Here is a 24,539-nt window from a genome sequence, read left to right on the forward strand (position 1 = left end):
ATTTTGGTGGGTCTTCTTATTGTGTGGTTCTTTAGGAGGATGGAATTAATTTTACTGGCATTGCCCCAAACTTCAACACCGTAACGTAATATGCTTTCGAAGTATGAGTAATAAATAATCAGTAAGGTTTTCTTATCACTAGTTTTCATTAGAGTTCTCATTGTGTTAAACACTAGCCAGTCGCTTGTGAACTTTGATATAGGACCATGATAGGACCTACAACAATACATACCTATATTTTTCTATAACAATTCTATATTAGAGGCACTTTTGAAGCGTTTTGTATCCGATACTATTGCTATTGACTGTACTTATGTTTTAAAGAATAGGGGGAAATATTTTTTCTGCCTTCCGGCCGGATGCGGCAAGTAAGGTTAAATCCTGTCAAAAAATAAACCCACATTCGTCAACAACATTGTTATTATCCACCTAATAGTCGGCGTAATCAAAAATAATTAATAACATGGCATAATCAACAATCGGAAGCAATAAAAAAATCTAATTCAACGAATGAAGCCCGGGCAAGGCCATGGCCGCGCGCGAGGAAGTTCTCACTAGTCCGTCACTATACGCCGTTACCGACGCTTCTTCTGCCTAATCTGTGCACGTTCGAAATTCAAATCGGGAAATACGACGCGTTATTTTTTTAAATTTCTTTTTTCTAGTGATGTGCAAGTTTTGTCGGTTTTAAAATGACAATTGTAACGTGTTCTGGAAAACGTCTGTGACAAAAATAGACGCCTACAAATTGTTATAATTAAACTGTATGTAAATAGAGTGGAGGACGGACGTGTCGTCTGATTCAGTGGTGTAAATAAACGTTTAAAAGAAATATTTTAAAGTAAAATAATGGTATATGAGAATAGAACTAAATAAAGTGCCTTAGTGTAATGCATTTTGGGATTACAAATATTACAATGATGTGTGGAAGACTTACGAGGATTTTTATAGTTATATTTACGTGTTAGTGAAGTATAGATGCCCTAGATGCTACAAAAGCGGTAAGTCCCCCACTTTAGATCTTAGATTTTAAGAAAAACTAAAAACTATTTTTATAAACAAACCCAAAAGAACTGAAACTTGTTGATTTTTTCTAGTGCGGCATTTATAAAATATAAGTAATGTAAGTACCTACTTATATTGTTAAGTTTTTTCTCACCTATGATTTTTTTACCGTTCCAACATTACACGTGCTATAGAAACACGAGATAAAACTATAAAGTTGTAAAACAACAATATTTATCCTTGACGATTGTCACAAGAGTTTACGTAATCTTACAAAAATAAACAACCAGTTTGTATTATGTATATTTATTTAAAACTCCATAAACCGCCGGTCATTTAAGAGTAAAGTGCAAGAATGGATTAAAAAAAAAAACGCCATTTTTTACTGTGCCAGTGATGAGATGTGATGTTATGTAGGATGTTAGTATAAATACTAATAAAGTAATAATAAATATTCAATACTCAATTGTAATCAATAAAGATATTCAACACCCAATTATACAATAAAAAAGCCCAACCCACCCAATAAAGGGGCCCACTTACTATCAGTCCGCCGGACGATATCGGCCTATCAGTTAGAAGAAAAATTTGACAGTTCCGAACAACTGACACATTGACAGGCTGACCGTAAGTGCTTGACAGGTAGCAACTGTATCCTGAGCGAGTGTGATAGCGGATAGGCTCGATAGTCGCTACGTGTCTTGGCTCATTGTTGTATGTCGTAATTCATACAATCCTACATTAAAGCATAAGGGGATAAATAATATTTGCACAAGTGCTGAACACAGCTGATTTCATAGGCGAGTCATTAATCAATATAAGAACCTTGAAGACGCGGTAGGTATTAGCTGTTCGCATGATTGTGGTTATGGGATAGTTCGTTATTAATTCAAGTAAATACGTCTATTAATACAATAGGTAGGTATAAAATAAGTACATACATTATTTTCTTACGCCCCTCAGTATTACTACGACACTATCATTAAAAAAAAACGCATCAACATTTCATGCCATTTCGTGGTAAACTACTTATATACTATATGTTTTAAATATACTTTTTTTGTAATACGTTTGTATGAAATGTATTTTGCCATGAATAAATTAAATTATTCTTATTCTAAACTACAATTTTGCATTAGCCCCCTCTTGTTGGTTGGTACAGTTACAGTACAGTCGCCATATCGGAGTGGCAGAGGTGCTCAAATAATCTGAACACGCACTCTAACGCCTTGACAATAGAGGCGTGTTCAGATATTTGTGAGCAGCTTGATCGCTCCGATATATCTGATGGCGACTTTATACTTCAGATATTTTGAAGAAGTTAAACTAGTTAAACTAATCATCACATAATTTAAGAGATTTTTCTCGGTCCTTGTCCAGGTTCTTTAGGTCCCTGTAAGACACGACATTTGCTTTCGCTTTCAGTTGTTGTGTGTAGCTTGCTCGTGGTTTTCCGCTGCCTCTTCTCGCTTCTATTTTGCCTTCTAATATAGTGTTAAAGAAAGTGTCGTGTCTTATCAAGTAGGTACGTAGTTAAAAGTAGGTACGTAATCGATCGGTGTTACAAACTGTAATTATGTCTAAATATAGTGTAAGCTAAGTACCTATCTGTGGCTAAGCTACAGCCTTACCCCCGCACTTGACCGGTCAATACTAAAAAATCAATCGGCCAAGAAAACTTTCAATACGATTTAAGAGGCCGTAGTCGATTTTGGAGCAAAATTTTTAAATTGATAGATTTAGTCGTTGAAATTATACACGTTTTGTTACTTAATATCTAAATAAGGTTTCTATTAGCACGTCTTCTCATCTTGCCTTTTAATAATGAGGTCGCGAGCGTGCGTCACCGGTAATATATAAAGAGAAGGGGCAGTTTTTAAAAATTCATCAAAAATTTATGGTGGTAAATTATACAAATTGATGTATAAGAATAGTTTCAGCAAATGTTGTAGATTGTTTAAGTATCAAAATTACGTTGAAATTAGGTCGATTTTCAGAGAAATTGTCACTTGTTTTGAAGTAATTTCTGGAGAAAATTGACTTCGTCTAACTTTTATTTACACTACTTCAAAGTCGTAATAATAAAAATGTAGTCTGATAAACGTCAAGTACAGGATATGTGTAGTACAAAATTACCATGTTTAGCCGTCCAAACTTTACGAAATTTACAAATAAGAGCGACAAAATCAGTGCTTTACGCGCGTTTACCTAAACGTCCATCAGAAAAACAAACATTACTAATTTAGTGTTTTCAAAAAATTTATCTGACAAAAAGCAAGATAAGAAGACGTGCTAATAGAAACCAGTACTTGTTATTTCAATTAGGTAACAAAAGGTGTACAATTTCACCGACTAAATCTATCAATTTTACATTTTTGCGACTAAAATCGACACCGGCCTCTTAAAGGTCATTTTCCTCTCTGGATGAATTATTGAAAATGTTTTGACACAATTTGTTGTATAAGACTTAGGAGCATTTAATTTTTTTTATAAAATCAAACGTCAAACTCAAGGACAAATGGTTGGCAATTGTTTTTTCCTCGCTTCAACTTAAACCCTCACCCTGATTTCTGATTTACTTAACCCTGACTAGGCGTCATTCAGACGAGGAGAGTCGTCACGGCGACGCCAAAACATTTTTTGTTTAAATACCACAACAGTGGAAAACAAGCAAATCTAAGCAGGCCCGCCTGATGGTAAGCAGTCACCGTAGTAGGCTACGCCTGCTACTCCAGAGGTTTAACATGATGACTTTTTGGCCTGCGCAAACCGGCGGAGCTCAGCGCAGATCACTTTAACTTTATTAATGTATATTCTCTCCTATTTCAATTACATTCATAAATTTGAATGCTCTGAGACTAACCTCGGAGCATCACGAAGGATTGTTACCCTGCGGCATCGAGGAGCATGTTAGACCGCGGCGGTAGGTGCTGGCATGCTACGGCATCCCCTGGTATGCGCCGAGGCCTCCCGAGTGCGCCGGGGTAGCGCCGGGACGGGGGAGAACTCGTGCACACAGTCACTAATCCCTTTTGATAGAGTACACGCGGCGGTAGGCGGCGACATGCCGCGGCATCCCCTGGTATGCGCCGAGGCCTCCCGAGTGCGCCGGGGTAGCGCCGGGACGGGGGAGAACTCGTGCACACTAGTCACTAATCCCTTTTGATGTACACGCGGCGGCATGCCGCGGCATCCACAAGTGCTCCATGGTGCGCCAGGCTGGTGGGCGCTCGCAGTATCGCGGGGGATTTTACCTTGTCGGCGCTGCGCGGAGTAAATCCTCCTCGGTGATCTACCGGTTTGCGCAGGCCCTTACCGACCCTGTTTCCAACCACGACACCATATTATATCGGGAGGATAACGATCGAGGGATCGGTGAACGTAACGAACATAAACATGATATCTTTCATCATTATCTTCCTCGCGTTGTCTTGTCTGGGGTCCGCTTGGCAACTAATCCCAAGAATTGGCGTAGGCATTAGTTTTTACGAAAGCGACTGCCATCTGACCTTCCAACCCAGAGGGGATAGGCCTTGTTGGGATTAATCCGGTTTCCTCACGATGTTTTCCTTCGCCGAAAAGCGACTGGTATGATATTTCGTATATAAGTTCCGAAAAACTCATTGGTACGAGCTACGAGCCGAGGTTTGAACCCGCGACGCGATTGCTAGTCGCACGCTCATACCGCTAGGCCACCAGCGCTCTGAAAATTGTGATCTGTCTAAAATTTAAAACAAAAATCCACGTGAAAAGTCAAGGACACCACAATGTTGGCAATTGTTTTTCCCGAGCTTCAACTTGAACCCTGGCCTGGCGCGGGCGTCATTTGGACGCCGAGATGCGACTCGGCGGCGCCGAAACATCGTTCGGGAATAACGATGCATGTTACTACGATATTGGATGGTGATGTGACGTTGTTGTTCCAAAGGTATAGAGAGAGATGAAGTTTTTGCCCGTGACCTAAACGATTTCTTTTTGATATATTGTTGTTAGAATTGTTAGAAAGCTCATTGATGGTATTAGGTAGATTTACACATGTTTTGGCAACCTTTAGATCTAAAAAAGCGCTACGATTTTTCAAAAATTGCTGGCTAAACCTACTTAACCTACTAACACCAAGATGTTTAACCCATTCAAAGCTAATTACGTAACTGGTGACCGTAGAGCTGGCGGCTTCCTCGCACAACGTATCAGCATTGCGATAGAGCGAGGAAATGCTGCCAGCATCCTTGGTACAATGCCTCAAGGGCCTATTTAGATTTAAGCTAGTTATTAATTTCGTATACGTAGTACCACTATATATATCTTGTATGTAAATAAAGAGTTTTTATTACGAAGTTGTTGTTATGCCTCAACGAAGTTTTTTCGCTGCATACCTATTACCTGGAAAATTGGCCATAAATAACGTAGTGCGCACTAGGGCTCCCAATACCGGGATCCCGGGATCTCGGTATTGAATAAGTTGCCAATACCGGTATTAATAACGGTATTGCAAAAGGTCCGGTATTTTGAAGCCCTAGTGCGCACTGCGCAGTCCGGAGCGTAGCAGTAAACGATTTAGAGAAGATAAAGATACATCTGAACGGCATACGAAGCTGAAGGCCCTGGGTTCGAATCCCGGGTGCATTCATTTGTCTTTCTATTTTATTAATGACTTATTATATCTATTTAATTGTGTATATCGTATCTTCGCCATAGTACAAGCACAAGCTTTGTTTAAAGATAACTCTCGCTGTAAAGGATGACTCACGTTAGACCGGGCCGTGTCCGGGCCGGAGCTTCCGGCGCTTACTTTTCTATGACATTACAGGTGATCACGTGGTGCTTTCCATAGGAAACGAAGTGCCGGAAGCTCCGGCCCGGACACGGCCCGGTCTATCGTGAGTCATCCTTAACGGCTTTGGGTCCGGAGTCCGGACCGAGGCGCCCTGTCTGTGCCCGACACTTTGTTTTCTATTGAAAGCATCACGTGATGCCCTGGAGTCATAGCACGGTACGCTTATCACCATGCCTGTCACGTTCTAACAAGTATGTGAGTGCGAAAGTGACGGACTTAGTGATAGGGGAAACCATGCTGCGCGGGCTGATCACTCGTTATTATAACTATTCTATAATAGAAAACAAAGTGTCCGGTGCCTTGGCCCGGACTCGGACCGTTCTAGCGAGTCATCATTTGATTGTTATGAATATTATGATATTAAATCATTTTACGGTTTAGACTCACTTGTTTTAGTCACTCGCGCGACATGTTTCGGAGAGCCTAGGTCTCCTTTCTCAAGCACTAATAGTGCGAGCAGCGTTCACGACGACCGTGTGTTGCGTACTGCCGCTACAAGTACAAGTGAGTCTAAACCGTAAAATGATTTAATATTAGTATGTCTCACAACTCACAACAGTTTAAATTCGAATATTATGATATTATGAATTATGATCTATTCTAATTTTATTCCTGTCGCGTGCTTCCTAAAGCGTAGGTAGAAGCTAAGATTAATTACTTTACGCATGGCACACAACTATGAGTAAAGTTTATTATTATTGCACGGTTCCGAGCCGGTATTCCTGTTAATATAGTTCCAAAATCGTTACACTATTTCGTTGAACCGGTTAATTAGTGGTACGCGAAGAAGAGGGACGATATTGTATGGATAGCGGGAACGATATTTTTAAAATTAAGGTTTCAGCTTGTTTATTTCTGATTTGTTAGAAAAGCAATCCGTCTTTGGAATTCGCTCCCTCTAACGATTAGACAAGCCCCAAACAAGCTGACTTTCAAACGAATTCTCTACAAGCACCTGCTAGATACTGTCTAGTGGGACCCCCCCCCCCCCCTCGCCCCTTCCCCGCACATGCAAATATATATTTATGTATATTATATGATAAATTTGTATGTGTATTTATATTGTTTACTTATGTAGTTTATAAAGGTATTATAGTATATAAATATTACTAGTTTGTATATTGGCGTTAGTATTAGAATTTATATTTAGAGTTTTTTTTTTTCGCATCGCACTGCACCCACCTTAACAATTTCTGTTTGGCCCAGTGGTTGACTGGTAGAGAATGCCTCAAGGCATTAAGTCCGCCTTTTGTACTTGTTCTTGTGCAATAAAGTTTAAAATAAATAAATAATAAATAAATTATTATTGCACGGTTCCGAGCCGGTATTCCTGTTAATATAGTTCCAAAATCGTTACACTATTTCGTTTATTCGAAACCGGTTAATTAGTGGTACGCGAAGAAGAGGGACGATATTGTATGGTTAGCGGTAACGATATTTTTAAAATTAACCAAGGTTTCAGCTTGTTTATTTCTGATTTGTTTGTTTGTTGTTTTTTTTTATCGCGTATATATATATCTTAATTGTAGTGTATAACTAGCCTTATGAACCGATTTGGCATGTACAACCAGCCTTAAAGTTTGTAGTCTATGATTATTCATTATTTCAGTATGTGGGTATTTTTGCACTTTGTAATTTTTCCTCAGTCACCCGTTGACCACGAACGCTGTAAAGGGTTCGAAACGTCGGGATGTATTATAAATTCAATATACGCGATATAATCCGTTTTCATAGTTTTATTGTTAGAAAAGGCCAATTATTATGTAGTGGCCAATAATTACAGCAGTCACCCTATATGATAACGCATGAAGAGCGAATGAGAATTAGTCCATACCCGTTTTTAGGTCAGTTTGCTGGTATTTTTAATATTCCTAATGTATGGGACATGAGGAAATATTTATATCAGCATGCAGATATTTTCATTCGGAGTTCGCTGACATACTTAATTCTTCGTACGCATGATCGCATATTTATGAACTGATCTCATAGGTTTTATTATTAAGTAGATGGATGGAAACTACACACTACTGAAATGCGTATGCTTCGTTGGGCAGGAGGAGTTACCCTTAAAGATTGAGTCCGAAATGAATATATTCGGGGCACCTTCAAGGTGGCACCAGTTACCGAGAAGATAAAGGAATCCAGATTAAGACTAAGACTAAGACTGGTTCGGACATGTGATGCGTAGACCCGAAAACCACATTGTGAAAAAGTGCCTTTCCATGGCTGCAGCAAAGGGAGGAAGGGGCAGGCCAGTAACTACCTGGCTGACGAATGTCCGGAGAGACATAAAGGAGTTGGGCCTGTCCAGTGACGACGCATATCAGCGAACAAAGTGGCGCCTCAAAATTAGGAAAGCCGACCCCGCGTAACGGGATAAGGCGAGGACAAAGAAGAAGAAGATGGAGCATTTAAATCCTGCTACGGTTTGAAGCAGCATGTTATTGTCAGTTAATGTTAATTTGTTAATAGTAGGTATGGATGATGGTACAATATAAGTACAGTCGCCATCAGATATATCGGAGCGGCCCAGGTGCTCAAAAATATCTGAACACGCACTCTAACGCCTTGACAATAGAGTCGTGTTCAGATATTTGTGAGCACCTTGGCCGCTCCGATATATATGATGGCGACTGTACATACTTAGCGATGTGCTATCGATCAACTATCACAGGACAGGACAGACACGGGCATATACTCGTAGTACGGAAATAATTTTGAAATCTGTGTGTATAAATTTATATTTATACAGACCAGTTTACACACGCCTGACACGCCATATCAATATTATGTTTGGGTTTAAAAAAATATTTTGTTGTAAACATGACAACGAGTTTGATTGAAATAACCGTCATTGGGTTGAAATTCGGTCAATTTTCAGTTAAAATGCCAACTATACTACCTACTTGAGAATAATATACTAAATTGCTTCTTCTGTTCCCGAAAATAGATGATCCTGGAGCCCATTCGGCCCTTTGGAGAAGCAAGGAGTTCAAAACTAGTAAAAAAACCGGCCAAGTGCGAATCGGACTCGCCCACCGAGGGTCCCGTACTTTTTAGTATTTGTTGTTATAGCGACAACAGAAATACATCATCTGGGACAGTGCAGTCTTAGTAAGGTCCCGTTTTTACCCTTTGGGTACGGAACCCTAAAAATGGGAAAAAGTGGAGAAACTCTAAAAACAACTTCAAGTGGCAATTTGGTAACATTTAACCTTTTAATTTTCAGGTACACCATGTTGCCAAAGCTGAAAAAATGCTGCTGGTGCCTTTCATTACGGACAGGATGTTTTCTACTGGCAATTTTATCTTCCGTAAGTATCACATACTGTAAAATTACAAAAACATAATTATATATGACGAGGGAATTCCCAGTTAATATCCGTTTATAACAGGACATCTGAGTTCCCCAAAAATTATATAATTTTTCATCAGGAAAATGCAATATTAATATCAAGTGTAATTTTTTCGAAATTCAAGTAAATATGGGTATGTTTTAAGCGAAATCATATAAATACAAGCCATAGAAAAACACATCCCTTCTGTATAGTATGAATTTTCTCAAATGATTTTTACGCCTCACACCCTAATCTGTTAAACAAAAGCCTTTGTTTCTTTTGTGCAACGGTTACCAATGCTACCGCTACTAACTGAACGGGAACAAACCCGTTTAAAAGAAATTTTACCGTCCTATTTATATGGTTCAAATTTATGTAGCAGCTCTGTATTCTGAAGCCACACACAAGCAACCGATCGTCCTTCATTACCCAAACTCGTTATTTCAGAATGAACTGTTATATTTTGAACCTTAATGCTATCACGATAGTTGCTTTTTAACGACATGGTTACTTTGGCACGCGCTCGGCACGCGACTAAGGCGCCTCTCCATAAAAGGCTTTTGTTTAACGGATTAGGGTCTGAGGCCTAAAAATCATTTGAGAAAATTCATACTATAACAGTTACCTAGCCTAGTCAATATACCGGGTGTCTCCGGGTGTGTAACACGAGCAAATGATTAAACCAGATTAAACATCTTAGATTGTACTCCTCAAACTATAAACCTACGTTCAAAAACATAAAAAAATATATGAAGTCTAGATTTTCTCTTTTTCATACAGTATACTGTCAATGTACGCTATCATCAGCCCCATCTATCTGACCCTTTTTATACTTAATCGAACTCTAGATGGCTTATCGATAATCGATACGCATCCAATAAGGGTACATAGTTCCATAGACAGTCCATAGGTGGCGCGTGGTAAAAATAATTAATTTAGGCTAGGTAATTTAGATGTACTTATTTTACTTTCCCAATATACTCTACACGAAGCATACGCTTGTTTGTCTCCGACTCCCTCAAGATCCTCCGACCTCCGCCCACGTCCCGACACATATTAGTTAAATAAGTACCAATTTCACTATTCCAGCTAATCTGCGTGGCGACCATCACCGCAGGCGCGTGGAATCTCCCCAACTACGACAGACCAGAGGACAACTTCATCGCCATGAGTGCGGTCATGTTCTCCACTTTATCCCTCATCAGCAACGTCGTCATCTTACTGGGGCTGTTACTTGTAAGTTACACTTACAATCTTCGTAGTAGACATAACAATGGATGGAGCCTACAGCACTACGAGAGACGAAATGACAACTTCATTGCTATGAGTGCGATTATGTTCTCCACGCTATCTCTCATCAGCAACGTCGTGATCTCACTAATGCTGTTACTTATAAGTTATACTTATCTACAATCTTCGTGGTAGAAATAACAGTGGATGGAACTTGCTGCGCTAAGAGACGAGAAAGGACAACTTCATCGCCATGAGTGCGGTCATGTTCTTCATGCTGTCTCTCATCGGCAACGTCGTGATCTTACTGATGCTGTTACTTGTAAGTTATACTTACCTACAATCTTCGTGGTAGAAATAACAGTGGATGGAACCTGCTGCGCTACGAGAGGAGAAAGGACAACTTCATCGCCATGAGTGCGGTCATGTTCTTCATGCTGTCTCTCATCGGCAACGTCGTGATCTTACTGATGCTGTTACTTGTAAGTTATACTTACCTACAATCTTCGTGGTAGAAATAACAGTGGATGGAACTTGCTGCGCTACGAGAGGAGAAAGGACAACTTCATCGCCATAAGTGCGGTCATGTTCTCCATGCTGTCTCTCATCAGCAACGTCGTGATCTTACTGATGCTCTGTTACTTGTAAGTTATACTTACCTACAATCTTCGTGGTAGAAATAACAGTGGATGGAACCTGCTGCGCTACGAGAGGAGAAAGGACAACTTCATCGCCATGAGTGCGGTCATGTTCTCCATGCTGTCTCTCATCGGCAACGTCGTGATCTTACTGGTGCTGTTACTTGTAAGTTATACTTACAATCTTCGTGGTAGATATAACAGTGGATAGAACCTGCTGCGCTACGAGAGGAGAATGCACAACTTCATCCGTGAGTGCGGTCATGTTCTCCATGCTGTCTCTCATCGGCAACGTCGTGATCTTACTGGTGCTGTTACTTGTAAGTTACACTTACAATCTTCGTAGTAGACATAACAATGGATGGAGCCTACAGCACTACGAGAGACGAAATGACAACTTCATTGCTATGAGTGCGATTATGTTCTCCACGCTATCTCTCATCAGCAACGTCGTGATCTCACTAATGCTGTTACTTATAAGTTATACTTATCTACAATCTTCGTGGTAGAAATAACAGTGGATGGAACTTGCTGCGCTAAGAGACGAGAAAGGACAACTTCATCGCCATGAGTGCGGTCATGTTCTTCATGCTGTCTCTCATCGGCAACGTCGTGATCTTACTGATGCTGTTACTTGTAAGTTATACTTACCTACAATCTTCGTGGTAGAAATAACAGTGGATGGAACCTGCTGCGCTACGAGAGGAGAAAGGACAACTTCATCGCCATGAGTGCGGTCATGTTCTTCATGCTGTCTCTCATCGGCAACGTCGTGATCTTACTGATGCTGTTACTTGTAAGTTATACTTACAATCTTCGTGGTAGATATAACAGTGGATAGAACCTGCTGCACTACGAAAGGAGAATGCACAACTTCATCCATGAGTGCGGTCATGTTCTCCATGCTGTCTCTCATCGGCAACGTCGTGATCTTACTGATGTTGTTACTTGTAAGTTATACTTACCTACAATCTTCGTGGTAGATATAACAGTGGATAGAACCTGCTGCACTACGAGAGGAGAATGCACAACTTCATCCGTGAGTGCGGTCATGTTCTCCATGCTGTCTCTCATCGGCAACGTCGTGATCTTACTGATGTTGTTACTTGTAAGTTATACTTACCTACAATCTTCGTGGTAGAAATAACAGTGGATGGAACCTGCTGTTATACGAGAGGAGAAAGGACAACTTCATCGCCATGAGTGCGGTCATGTTCTCCATGCTGTCTCTCATCGGCAACATCGTGATCTTACTGGTGCTGTTACTTGTAAGTTATACTTACAATCTTCGTAGTGGACATAACAGTGGATAGAACCTGCTGCACTACGAGAGGAGAATGCACAACTTCATCCATGAGTGCGGTCATGTTCTCCACGCTGTGTCTCATCAGCAACGTCGTCATCATAGTGGGGCTGTAACTTGTAAGTTACAGCATTTATAAAAGGCTATTTAAGCCTGTCCTGATTGAAAGGTCAGGCTGAAAGGTGAAGCATAAAAACCCATCTCATGGAAAGCCACTTCAAGAAATTCTTTTTCATATATACTTTTATATTGTATAATACAATACAAATAAAGGTATATAAGTTACAAACTTTTATCTATGTAGCAATAATACTAAAGACAAACCCACCTGAAACCGTGTCTCATCGGCTGTGAATTCACATTATCTTAGAAAACAATGGACAAAAAGCCATTTGTTTTGTTCACTCTTAACAAACAACGCTTGTCCACGCTTTAAAATAACAATTAAATAAATTAGGTACTATTCTTCTCGTTAAATAAGTCATTCAAACGCCTTTTCAAGTGCAGTAAGATAAGTGTATAATGGATTCCATTCAAATTTAAATCCTAATTCGCGTAAATTAAAATTTACAGTTTTGTTATTACCTGTATACTTATTTTTCTTTTGTTTAGAAAAACATTAGAGTTCAACGATTGCTCAAAACAATACATACCTTATCTTATACCTCCGTTCTGTATGTACTGTCAATGTATTTTACGAATTTTATATTTTTTATATTTTAAAACATAATTAAAGTATTTTTTTAGCAAAAATCAGGGTCGTATACCCTCTGTCAGTAGAAAACGGGGTTAAATTTGAAAAATGTAGGCGAGACGGATTGTTCAATGTGCATAGTATAGGTGTTCGTAACGCGAAGTACCGATTGCCCTTACAATAAGGTACAAGAAGATTAGGGCTATAATAGCCTTCATGAATCATATTATGTATAAGTACATATGTATGTCTTTTAACCTATATTTTATTGTCTATTCCAGAAACGTCCCGGCTTCCTGCAACTGACGATACTCTTCAACTCGGTCTTTATTCTCTGCCTGTTCCTAGTGGCGCTGGTCTTATGTCTGTTCAGCCCGAAGGCGGAACCTTACCTGAGGGAACCATTGAATATAGTGCTGATCGTGTTGGCCATATGTGCTGGCGTTGGTGAGTGACAGAGAGAAACATACCAGTATAAATGTAAACAAATACCAGGCTCCGTTCAAAGTTGTTCATGGTCCTTTGCTCAGGCATCATCCGAAAATTTTCCAGTAATTAACACTATAGTTTGCATTTTCTCAAATGATTTTTTCGCCAACAAAAGCCTGCCCGTGCTTATATTCCTTCTTATTATGATAACAAAGTACTTACCGCCAACCTTCTCATTCGGTTAGGTTAGGCACTGATAGATTAGGGATATTACTGCAATGTTCTGCCACCAGAGTGCAGCACTAGCCTTTTCAGTAAACCATAGAGTAACTTACATACATCCTCAACTGTGCGTTTCTCTAGAAACTTCCTGCCTCGCACAGCTAAACTGTGGAATGAACTGCCGCCTGCGGTATTTCCGGACCGATATGACCTTCAAACCTTCAAGAAAAGAGCGTATTCCCATCTTAAAGGCCGGCAACGCACTTACAACCCCTCTGGTGTTGCGGGTGTCCATGGGCGGCGGTAATCGCTTTCCATCAGGTGATCCGTCTGCTCGTTTGCCTCCTATTTCATAAAGTGTTCAGAGATAATAAAATATGACATTGATGCATAAAGGCGGTTTGTTTACAGAGGACCTAGCGGGAAAAGCGAATCCGAAATTTCGCTATCTGCCTCTTTATCGCTCGAATATGCAAAAGTGACAGAGATGTTAGATAGTTAGATAACGAAATTTCGATTTTCTTGTTTCGCGATAGACCCTCTCAGATTGTGGTAGTGGTGCCCCCTACTCAGAGTTCCGCGTAATATTCCTTATTCTTTTTTTTGTTACAGTGTATTCTTTCTACTATAAGATGGTAGTCAACAGTACCTACCGTCAAATGAAGATTTGGAACGAAAGCGCTATTCCTGTATAACACATGGGTATTTAGGTTTTATATCTCACAATATACTTATGTAAACAAGAATTAAAGTGAGAGGTAGCGACTGCATTTGTAAGGATATTCAAATATTTAGATCAATTTTATTACACTGGCCAAATAGGGCCTGTACATAGGCAGCCGGTCCACTGGAGCCAGTCAGCGGTAACTTGAGCAAGGAGCGAAAATAAAAGGAGATTTTATTGGTGGACTAGCGCCTCGGCTTCGCACGGGTTATATAAAACCTTTACAAATTATACTGAAACCTTCCTCAAGAATTACTCTATTGATAGGTGAAAACCGCATCAAAATCCGTTGCGTAGTTTTAAAAATATAAGCATTAGGGACAGACAGACAGCGGAAAGCGACTTTGTTTTAGTGATTTTTATCTTGCTCACGGCTGCTCCAGTGGACAGGCAGCCTTACAGTCGGTTGCACCAAACCATCTGTCACCGTAAAACTGCTGAGTAGCGTTGATCATGAAGTCATTTGTGGTTGGTGCAACTGGCCTTTAGTCTGCCAGATACGACGAGCCAATGTACATATTGTGCCTTAAAATGTAAAATGGTTAACTAACCCAGGAGGAACGGAATTTTCATTGCAGAAATCCTAATGTCAAAGGGAGAGAACAATATATTCAATCGACTATCGATAATTTACGTAGCACGTTAATTAAACAAGTATTAATTGTCTTCGGTTACCGCGAGAGTTACTCATGAAATAAAACTATGAAAACGGATTATATCGCATATATTATATTGAATTTATCCCATGATGATGATGATGGGGATGTAGTATAAATTCAATATACGCGACATAATCCGTTTTCATAGTTTTATATCGTAAGTAGGAGAAATATTAAGGTACTTACAAGATGGAAGTGATTATTTTATTTGATCGAAACAATATTTTATGGTTCATTTTGCAGATATCGATGTTTTTCGTCTAGTTCTCAGTACGATTTCGATTTTCCCCTTTAAGGGGTTTCATATAATTTATTATATGATATTTCGTTAAAATTCTCAACAATGAAATTGTAGGCACTTTGTCTGTAGCAGGATATTTATTTCAATGGGATATTTTTATTTTGTAATACTTGTCCCTAAAATATTTAAGGCGCCTAACTATATAGTACTTACTAAAAGTTAAAGAAAATTTTAAAAACACTATTCACTTATTGTCGTGCTGTGTCAGCGATTGTCGATAAATTCATTTGGTCTCTCCCTTTTGACGTTTGAATTTTTGCTATGGCCATTCCGCTCCTTTCCTAAGACCCATGTCTCGGTCGGTATTAGTATAATATTTAATTTTAGGCTTGTATAATTAGTGTGTTTTTATAAAAACCCTAAAGGTCCCTCCACACTCATGCGCGAAGCCGCGAACGCGTGGAGTCTAGTTCGCTAATCAGCGAAATCGACTCCACACTCGCGTTCGCGGCATCGCGCCGCGTAGTCTGGAGCGGGCTTATTGATTTGACAGTGGTAGGATTGTTGAAATTATTCTAATTCCATGGGTTTTTATGACAACACACTAATAATATTAGCATATCGGTCAAAAAATTTACGCCGGTAGCAAAAATTAATTTGTTTTACTTATTTTGATAAAAGTAATTTTGTTTGCTTTTTAGACTGTTAACCAGATTTATAATTAAATGAGAATACTAAATGTCTTGTATAACACATTTGAAATCTATTTATATTATACATATATTATTTTTTTTAGTAGAAGAAAATGCAGGATTGTATTAATTTAAGAGAGCTTTCTGTGATTGTTTTGTCTAGGAAGTATGAATGACATATTTTATTTTTTGTATATTAAGAATAGTTAATTAATTTTAAGGAAAACAACAAAAATATAGGAAATAAATTATTTTAAAACCAACTATTACCGGTAATAGCCGAAAATTAAGTAAAAAACCATTATAATCCGGTGTGGAATTTACTTTATTTGCTTATTATCTTATCTTATATCTAATAAAAGACCATATTACAAAAACATGTCTACCTCTGTATGACTGATGTTTTTTTTTAATATCCTAAACTTTAGAACAGTTCTATTAGACAATACGTCCTTCAAACCTTCAAGAAAAGAGCGCATTCCCATCTTAAATACCGAAAACGCGTGCGATAAAGATAAAAACAGGTGGGTCAATGTAAGAAATTCCTCGTGGTAAGCGTCCTTTCTTTACCCAATAATCTCATTTTTTTTACTAAAAAGACAGATCAATTTTAGTATTTGGGATATAAGTTTAGTCTACAATATTTAGGACAGACACGTTTTTTTAAATGGCCGTATAAAAGTTAAATTTTTGGTCGTAAACCACAAAACGACAAAGTACTTACGAATATTATCGGTCTGTGGTTTCAATTATTCTAGTATTAATAAAAAAGAGACAATTACAATATATTTGATTACCTACAGGTATATAATGTAAACCTAACGTTGGAATAGTTAGTAAAAAAAATAGTTAAAATAGGTACGTATCTAAGTCTAGCCTTACTAGTAAAGTTAGTATAGTTTGTCAAAGGACTGTCTCATTTGAAACATGGACAGAGAGAATCATACTATCTTTGTCTTACACTAGTACTAGCACCCAAAAGAAAAGGATGAGTATAGTTTTTGTGGTTCTTATTTACTGCTGCCAATTTGGCTTGACCAACTATAGCTAGTAGGTACTTATAAAAGATATGTTAGACGTCCGTAAGGTTTGGTTGAATATTTTTTTATACCTGGTTCTTTGTTTCTCTATAACTGGTAACCGCAAACGGTAATTATTTGAAAATATATTAAAAATCGCGTAAAAACGTGCTCAAAGATCAATATGGCTGATGTTTATATATGATATTATCTTAGAAGTGTTTTTACTTCGATGTGACACTTAGCGCCATCTAGTTTCCATAGTCGGCAACAGCGCATATTCAGTTACGCCATCTGGGGCTCATCATATTTTAGGCGGTCGAATAATATAATATATGGAATGGACAATATCTGTATATAAGTACTCTTAGATAATTTATTATTATATATTCTCCCTGTATAACTAAAAGGACAGTTTAACATCTTACATACACTTATAGCTACTAACAAACAGTAAAAGCTGTTTAAAATTACACATAAGCACATGAGCATAAGGGTCACACACCGATTCAGTTTTATCATTTTTCGTTTCTGTTTCCGTAAGTAAAATAATGGCAAATTTTTGCGTTCAGAAGTGCCAGTGTTCTGTCCATTTATGACCCGAAAGAGTGGTGTTAATAATCTTCTGACAGACGGATGTGATCTTTGAATACTGCGCCCGCGCAAAGCTTGCTGTACGTAACGTGCACCAGCGTCAGGAATGCAGCGTAGATCACTGAAAACATATCAAACATCAAACATTTATTCAGCAAATAGGCCACAGAGGCACTTTTACCTTTTTAATTTTTTTAAAGCAATAAAAATAACCAAAAAATACAAAATACAATTACAAATATTGGACTCAATTTAATATTCGATTTGTTAAGTCTCTAAATCCCATCCTAACTTACGGTGCACAAACTTGGTCATTAACTGAGGCCCTAAAATCGAAACTCAAGGTTTGCCAGCGAGCTATGGAGCGTAGTATATTAGGTGTTCGTAGAACTGATCGAATCAGAAACACGGAACTACGCTCCAGAACTAGAGTTGCAGATGTAGGCGTCAAGACCGCTAAGCTTAAGTGGGACTGGGCGGGACATGTCTGTCGCATGCACCCGGAAAGATGGGCCAAAATGGTTACTGAGTGGGACCCACGGAGCACCATAGACGGTGCAGGCCGGGGTTCAGGCAGACCAAAAAGGAGATGGCGGGACGACTTGGACGCATTCTACCCCAAATGGTGGGAAAATGGCGATGACAGGGTCGAGTGGAGAAAACGAGGGGAGGCCTTTGCCCAGCAGTGGGACACCAAAATTGGCTATTAAAAAAAAAAAAAAGTCTCTAAATGTCGAATTACACAAAAAAGAAAACTATAATAAAAAATATACAAACAACAGGAAAGTACTAAAATTGTTTAGAGATGTAAAAGTCTCTAGGTGTCAGAGGTAAAATATATATAATAATAAAAAAAACCGGCCACGTGCGAGTCAGATTCGCGCACAAAGGGTTCCGTACCATTACGCAAAAACAGCAAAAAAATCACGTTTGTAATTTGGGAGCCCCCTTAAATATTTATTTTATTCTGTTTTTAGTATTTGTTGTTATAGCGGCAACAAAAATACATCATCTGTGAAATTTTCAACTGTTTAGCTATCACGGTTCATAAGATACAGCCTGGTGACAGACAGACAGACAGCGGAGCCTTAGTAATAGGGTCCCGTATTTACCCTTTGGGTACGGAACCCTAAAAACGATCATCAAATTATCCTTAGAGGAGTAAAGGGACTCCAAGAAGTTGACTAAGAAGTTGAACGATAAAAAGGAATAGTTACTCACCACAACCAAGTAATCCGCCTATGCCAGGAGTAGGGTCGTCTTGGCTGACCATTTGAACAATAGAGGCGATGATTGTGATTATTGTGATCAGGACTCCGTATATGAAGTAGGCCTTCACTTGTCCTGGACGGCGCTGGAAATTGATGACAAAAAATATAAAAACAGTACTGTTACTCTTACTATAGCAGAAAGGCAGCAGAAACTAGCAGAAAGTTTCTTGAGTGGCGACCGAGAACCGGATAACGCAGCAGGAAAAGACCCACAACAAGATGGTCCGACGATCTGGTTAAGGTTGCGGGGAGCCGATGGATGAGACCGGCGCAAGACCGGTCGTTGGGGAAATCCCTGGGGGAGACCTGTGTCCAGCAGTGGACGTCTTTCAGCTGATATGATGATGATGATGACTCTTACTATAGTGCAGATGATACGAGTAGGTATCATCTTACCTAGTATAATAGTATGAATTATCTCAGATGATTTTTTCGGGCTCGGGCCCTAATCTATTAAACAAAAGGTATTGTTTCCTTTAAGCAGTGGTTACACTGCTTACTGCTAATAGCCCCGACATAAGTAACAGGAACAAGCCCGTTTAAAAAGCAAATTTACAATCCTGTTTATATGGTTCAAATTCATGAATCAGCCCATTCGGAGATAACACGTTTTGTCCAAAGAAAATACCACCCTGATTGTTCTCTGAATGAGCTGTCACATAAATTTGAACCTTAATACTATCACGATAATTGCTTTTTAAGCGACATGGTTACTTTGGCACGTGCTGAAGACCGCTCTTAAAAGAAACAAAGGCTTTTGTTTAACAGATTAGGGCCCAAGCCCGAAAAAATCATCTGAGATAATTCATACTATACATGTATATAACAGCCAAATAGACGATTTGTTCTTTTTATGTAAGGTTTAGGGAAGCATCCATAAAACAATCTTTTTTTGCGATTTACACTATTTACCTTGCGTTGCAAAGTATCGAAAAAACATTCTGTAGTTACCATGAATCAAAACGACTTCTCGTGAAATTTAGCATCTATCGATCTCCTAGCTTTACCTCTACCTATTTCTTTACCTTTTACTCTACTACTTTGTAATAAATTGTTTTTCAAATACTTTGCTTAGCGCCACTAGCACCATCCTACTAACTCGGGGATAACCGGTTAAACCGTTGACCTAGTGCCAAATTGTATAACCATGGTAACTCCAGGTTTAACCGGTTAACCCCGGTGCAGGCCCTTGGTGTTGTTGTTATGACTCACCTTACAGATTCCATTGCAAAGCAGCACCGAGAAGATGAAAGCGATGAAGGAGGCCACTCCCACAACAGTGAGTACCGCACCAATGGCGATCCCAGCCATGCCAACAACCGCCTGATTAAATTCACGGTAATCTGCGCAGACAATAATTATTTGGTTTACAATGACAAAGTTGTTTTGTAATCTTGTGTGCAGATATTGATACCCGAGCAAGCGAAAGATTTCAAAGTAAAATCTTGAGCGTTGCAAGGCAAGAGGCCAACTTTACTGCCGAGTGGAATACACAAAAATGATTACAAGGAAAATTCTAGCTGTAAAACATTGCAAGTCAAATCATTAACTACTAACTTTGCCACTTCATCAGTTTTGGGAGAATAAAGAGAGCTTAAAAGTAGTTTTTGCTACGAGTTCAGTTGCTAGTCCGTAGACTCGGACTGGAAGTTTCCTCCAATTTGGCAATGACATTTACATAATTATGTTGCGAATTGCGCTCAATAACTTGGCTGATTGTTCTTCAGTAATTTAATTAGATGCCGGCGTTAAATGGCTAGCCTAGGCCACTAATTAGCTGCCTAATTTAACCTGATGGCTGCGAAACATATACATTCTTATCAGATAGTAGGAATGCTTGAAGAAGACCTAGCGTGGTCAGACACTTACCTGGATCATAGTTACGTGCATTCGATAATATGATGAGGCCCGTAGCAGCCAGGATACCCACAATAATGGTGGCCAGCAACACGAGCCCAGTTCCAATCTGTAGATTATACAAGGTACATGTTATAAGGGACTCCCTCTGGTCAACATAACAACTTTTGTCATATTTTTAATTGTCATAACACTTTATGCATAAAATTATGTTATAAAAATCATTAGTCAGAATTATTCCTGAGTATAACTGGGTTTTTGTCATAAATGAGATGTCATAATTTTTATAGTCATTAATTGACCGAAGCGTAGCGAAGGTCAACGGTTTGACTCGCGCATTTTGCTTTTGTCCGGATGTTCTTCTCTACAGGTCGCAATTCTCAACCGATTCTCGTGAAATTTTGTGACCAAATTCTATGATTAAATAGATTTTTTTTGTGGACCCGGTTTTTGGAAATTTTTCAAAATGGCGGAGACGTGATAGCTCGCGCCCAAACAAATAGTCGTATAACAGTATTTTCTTTTAGAGATATGTTTACAGATTAAACGGCAAAAAATGAAGAAATTTTGTATTGCTGGTTTTGGCGGTATTTAGATGTTTAGTTTTTACTCGAGAAAGAGTAGCTGTATTTCGTCAGCTAACATAAGAACTAGTGGCGTGTTTTGCAAACAGTCGCTTTTTTCGTTTTCAACGGGTGGTCCCTGGTTCGATCCCCGGTAATTGTATGCTGCTGCATAACTTTGTATTTTTTTTTCACTTAAATTTCGTATTGTTTTTTTATTTATTTTATATTTTTCTATTTTCAAAAAATGAAAATAATATTATTGATTGATCAAGCGCGGGCTAAGCGTATTCGTTTCATTTTTACAAGCTTTTATTTAACTAGACCTAAAACATATGTTTTTTTGTTTTAATTTTCTAGTGTTCTTAACCGCGGAGCCATACATTTATTTAGATTTAAGTGGTTCTCCTTATTCCGAATTTCATATAATTTTATTTACAGTATTTCTCTTAAAATACGTAGATTTTTTGCACTATAAACTTTGAGGTTTAGGTAGTATAGATTCGTTTATCTGAGCGGGTTTATGGAGGCAATTATTCAATAATATTATTGAAAAATTCAATAAAAATTGAGAAAATTTTGCCCAACGCCTGTCCATGTGAGTGATCATCCATGTTAAACAAGATGGTGAAGTTAAGTTTAATAATAACTAACAAAGATGTCACTTTAACACAGGTGACCTGGCTAAGCAGTGCCTAATTTGCTCGATATGTGGTGACATCGTGAGGTCGAAACGGGCCGATTTTTAGGGTTCCTTATCCAAAGGGTAAAAACGGAACCCTATTACTTACCAAGACTCCTCTGTCCGTCTCTCCGTCTGCATGTCACCAGGCTGTGTCTAATGAACCTTGATAGCTAGGCAGTTGAAATTTTTATAAATGATGTATTTCTGTTGCCGCTATAGGAACAAATACTAAAACGTACGGGACCCTCGGTGGGCGAGTCCGACCCGCACTTGTGCGGTTTTTAGAGTTTCGAGCGCTTGATTTCGTGTGGCTCCCTTCATTATATCTCCACTACTAAGCATTTCAATACTTTTAGAAATTCAAAAATCAGCCAGGTATACAGGGTGGTTTGGGTCAGTAAGGGCAACTACCAGATCCCGTGCTGCTACGTGAAAATGGTCTTAGAAAACCTTTCCTCAATTTCAAATTAATGAAGATTGGGGTTTACCGATTTTGGAAAAAACATAGGTACCTACAGGATGCAAGAAAAAGATCATTTTTGACAAATGCCTGCGGCGCCCTTTTTCTCTTACCTACAAGCTTTTCACTGTAGGGTAGGGCAAAGCTCAACATTCAAGTCATACATACAGGGCGCCTGCTTTACGCTATGAGGTCCCTAAGCGGCCCTATGCGGTCTTCGCAATAACTTTTCCACGCCACGTTTCACGTCAACCACTGCGGCTGTGTCCCTAATAGCCTTTTCCCACGTTTTTTTGATGCCAATCGATCCGATTCCTATCCACGATCAAAAGCTTGTATGGGACCATAAAAAACTTTGCCTAGGAAAGCCACAAATCAAGGAAAACTTTTCCCATACAATTTGTATGAAATGAAAACTTTTATTTTTCACATGCTATTTTTTATGCCAATCGATTCCATTCCTGTCCAGTATCAATAGTTTCATAGGGTTCAACTAATGGTAATGTACCTACTAAAAAGCCACAATAATTTTCAAAGCGAAATTTATAAACCTAGAAAATATTATGCTGAAGCGATCAACATCAAAATCAAAGTGATTTAGTTAGTCGAAACCGATTTCTCCCGAAATGGAAATTGTATGAAAAAAGTACCTATTGTCTATAGCTATTCTACCCTCTTATTTAAACCATCCTAGACACATCCATCTTAAGCTATGCTCGCGAGGTCTACAGCTCACAGAGCCACTAGTTTAATTCGCATAAAATTTTAAGTCATCTGCTTGATGTCCATAATTGTTTTTCGTTCGAAGTATTGCAGTGCACAGTATTAATATAGACATAAAAAATTAAGTCATATATTTAGTGGTCATAATGTTTTTTTTCATAAATGTTACAAAGCATGAATAATAAATATGTATGGTTGTGAGGAACCCATGAAGCAAATATTACTTTAGTCATAACCACACAAAGACCGTATAAAAGAGGAGATCGTAGAAGAGGAGCCCCCTCCAGTATATAGATTTATTTAAATAGTAGGTAGGTTAGGTTCGTTAGGTTTCTTTAGATGTCCGAAGGACAAACTACGCAGAAATAGTACGTAGTAAAAAGCCTTACTTCTGTTGTATCTCCAATAAAGAAAATAAAATAAAAATAAGTTTCGCATAACATTAATTACGTATATTATTATTGTTGTGTTGGTTTGATACTGTAATATTTTGAATCAATTTAAATATCAGACTAAACATTTTGAAATTTTAGTTTTAAAATATTTAAAATTTTATCTGTAGGTTGTTCTTACCGCACTTATGATGGCTACAACGAGGCAGCTGTCTTCGACGGGATGGCAGTGGCGGCCTGCACACATCTTGGAACTGACAACAAAACATTTATTTAGGTACATTACATAACAAAACGTTAGAGCACAGATCATAGAGGTAACTTTATGGGGTCTCTATTGTTCCCATATAGTTTTAAGTCATAATGTATTGTTTGTCCACATTTTCGTTAGTCATAACAAAGATAGATATAACTCCGTAATAGATGGATACAGTCTAAGGAAAAAACGTGCCTCGAAAATCAAGAAAATTTGATTCTCGTTCAGAGGGCGCTACTAGCTTTCGCCTACTGTCGTACAGATGGCGTTGACGGTTTCGTTTGTTATTAAACAATTTTAACGCATATCAGTGAAAGAACATGGGTCAAAATCATAAAAATAATTAATGCAAATAAAAAAAAACATTTATCCATATTTAAATACATTTTATCGTATTTTTATAAATCTTCATTTTTAGTTTTAAAGTGTGTTGTCGACAGATGGCAGTGAATTTACTGGGGTTACAAAATTTACTATGACAGTACCGCTCTAGTATAAGTTACTCTATGGTCATAATTTGGTTTTTCTCAGAAACGCGTAACTTTTCAGGATTGCCATAAAACAAACCTAACCTAACCTAACCTATCTATAGGATAACCTGAGGAAAATCCTGAAAAGTTAACGGTTTCAGAATTATGATTATAAGTAATATGACAATCATTACATTATGACTTTCAATAATTATGTCAAACAAAGGGACCCCAACT

General features: G+C 38.5%; 2 protein-coding genes across 2 annotated transcripts; one reads left to right on the forward strand and one right to left on the reverse strand.

Moving 5' to 3' along the window:
* The first annotated feature begins 399 nt into the window (after positions 1 to 399).
* Positions 400 to 15,105, forward strand: LOC134747658 (uncharacterized). The gene is made up of 5 exons (XM_063682266.1): positions 400 to 1,001; positions 9,072 to 9,156; positions 10,270 to 10,416; positions 13,327 to 13,492; positions 14,309 to 15,105. The coding sequence occupies exons 1-5, from the start codon at positions 988 to 990 to the stop codon at positions 14,389 to 14,391; spliced, it is 495 nt and encodes a 164-aa protein (XP_063538336.1). The 5' UTR covers positions 400 to 987; the 3' UTR covers positions 14,392 to 15,105.
* A 1,214-nt stretch (positions 15,106 to 16,319) lies between these two features.
* On the reverse strand, positions 16,320 to 23,824 carry LOC134747655 (uncharacterized). The gene is made up of 5 exons (XM_063682262.1): positions 23,758 to 23,824; positions 20,766 to 20,862; positions 20,109 to 20,239; positions 18,847 to 18,979; positions 16,320 to 17,746 (listed from the first exon to the last, which is right to left on the reverse strand). Exons 1-5 carry the CDS (start codon positions 23,821 to 23,823, stop codon positions 17,646 to 17,648), a joined length of 528 nt encoding a protein of 175 aa, XP_063538332.1. The 5' UTR covers position 23,824; the 3' UTR covers positions 16,320 to 17,645.
* Positions 23,825 to 24,539: the final 715 nt, after the last annotated feature.

This window comes from Cydia strobilella, chromosome 15, assembly GCF_947568885.1.
Source record: "Cydia strobilella chromosome 15, ilCydStro3.1, whole genome shotgun sequence".
NCBI lineage: Eukaryota > Metazoa > Arthropoda > Insecta > Lepidoptera > Tortricidae > Cydia > Cydia strobilella.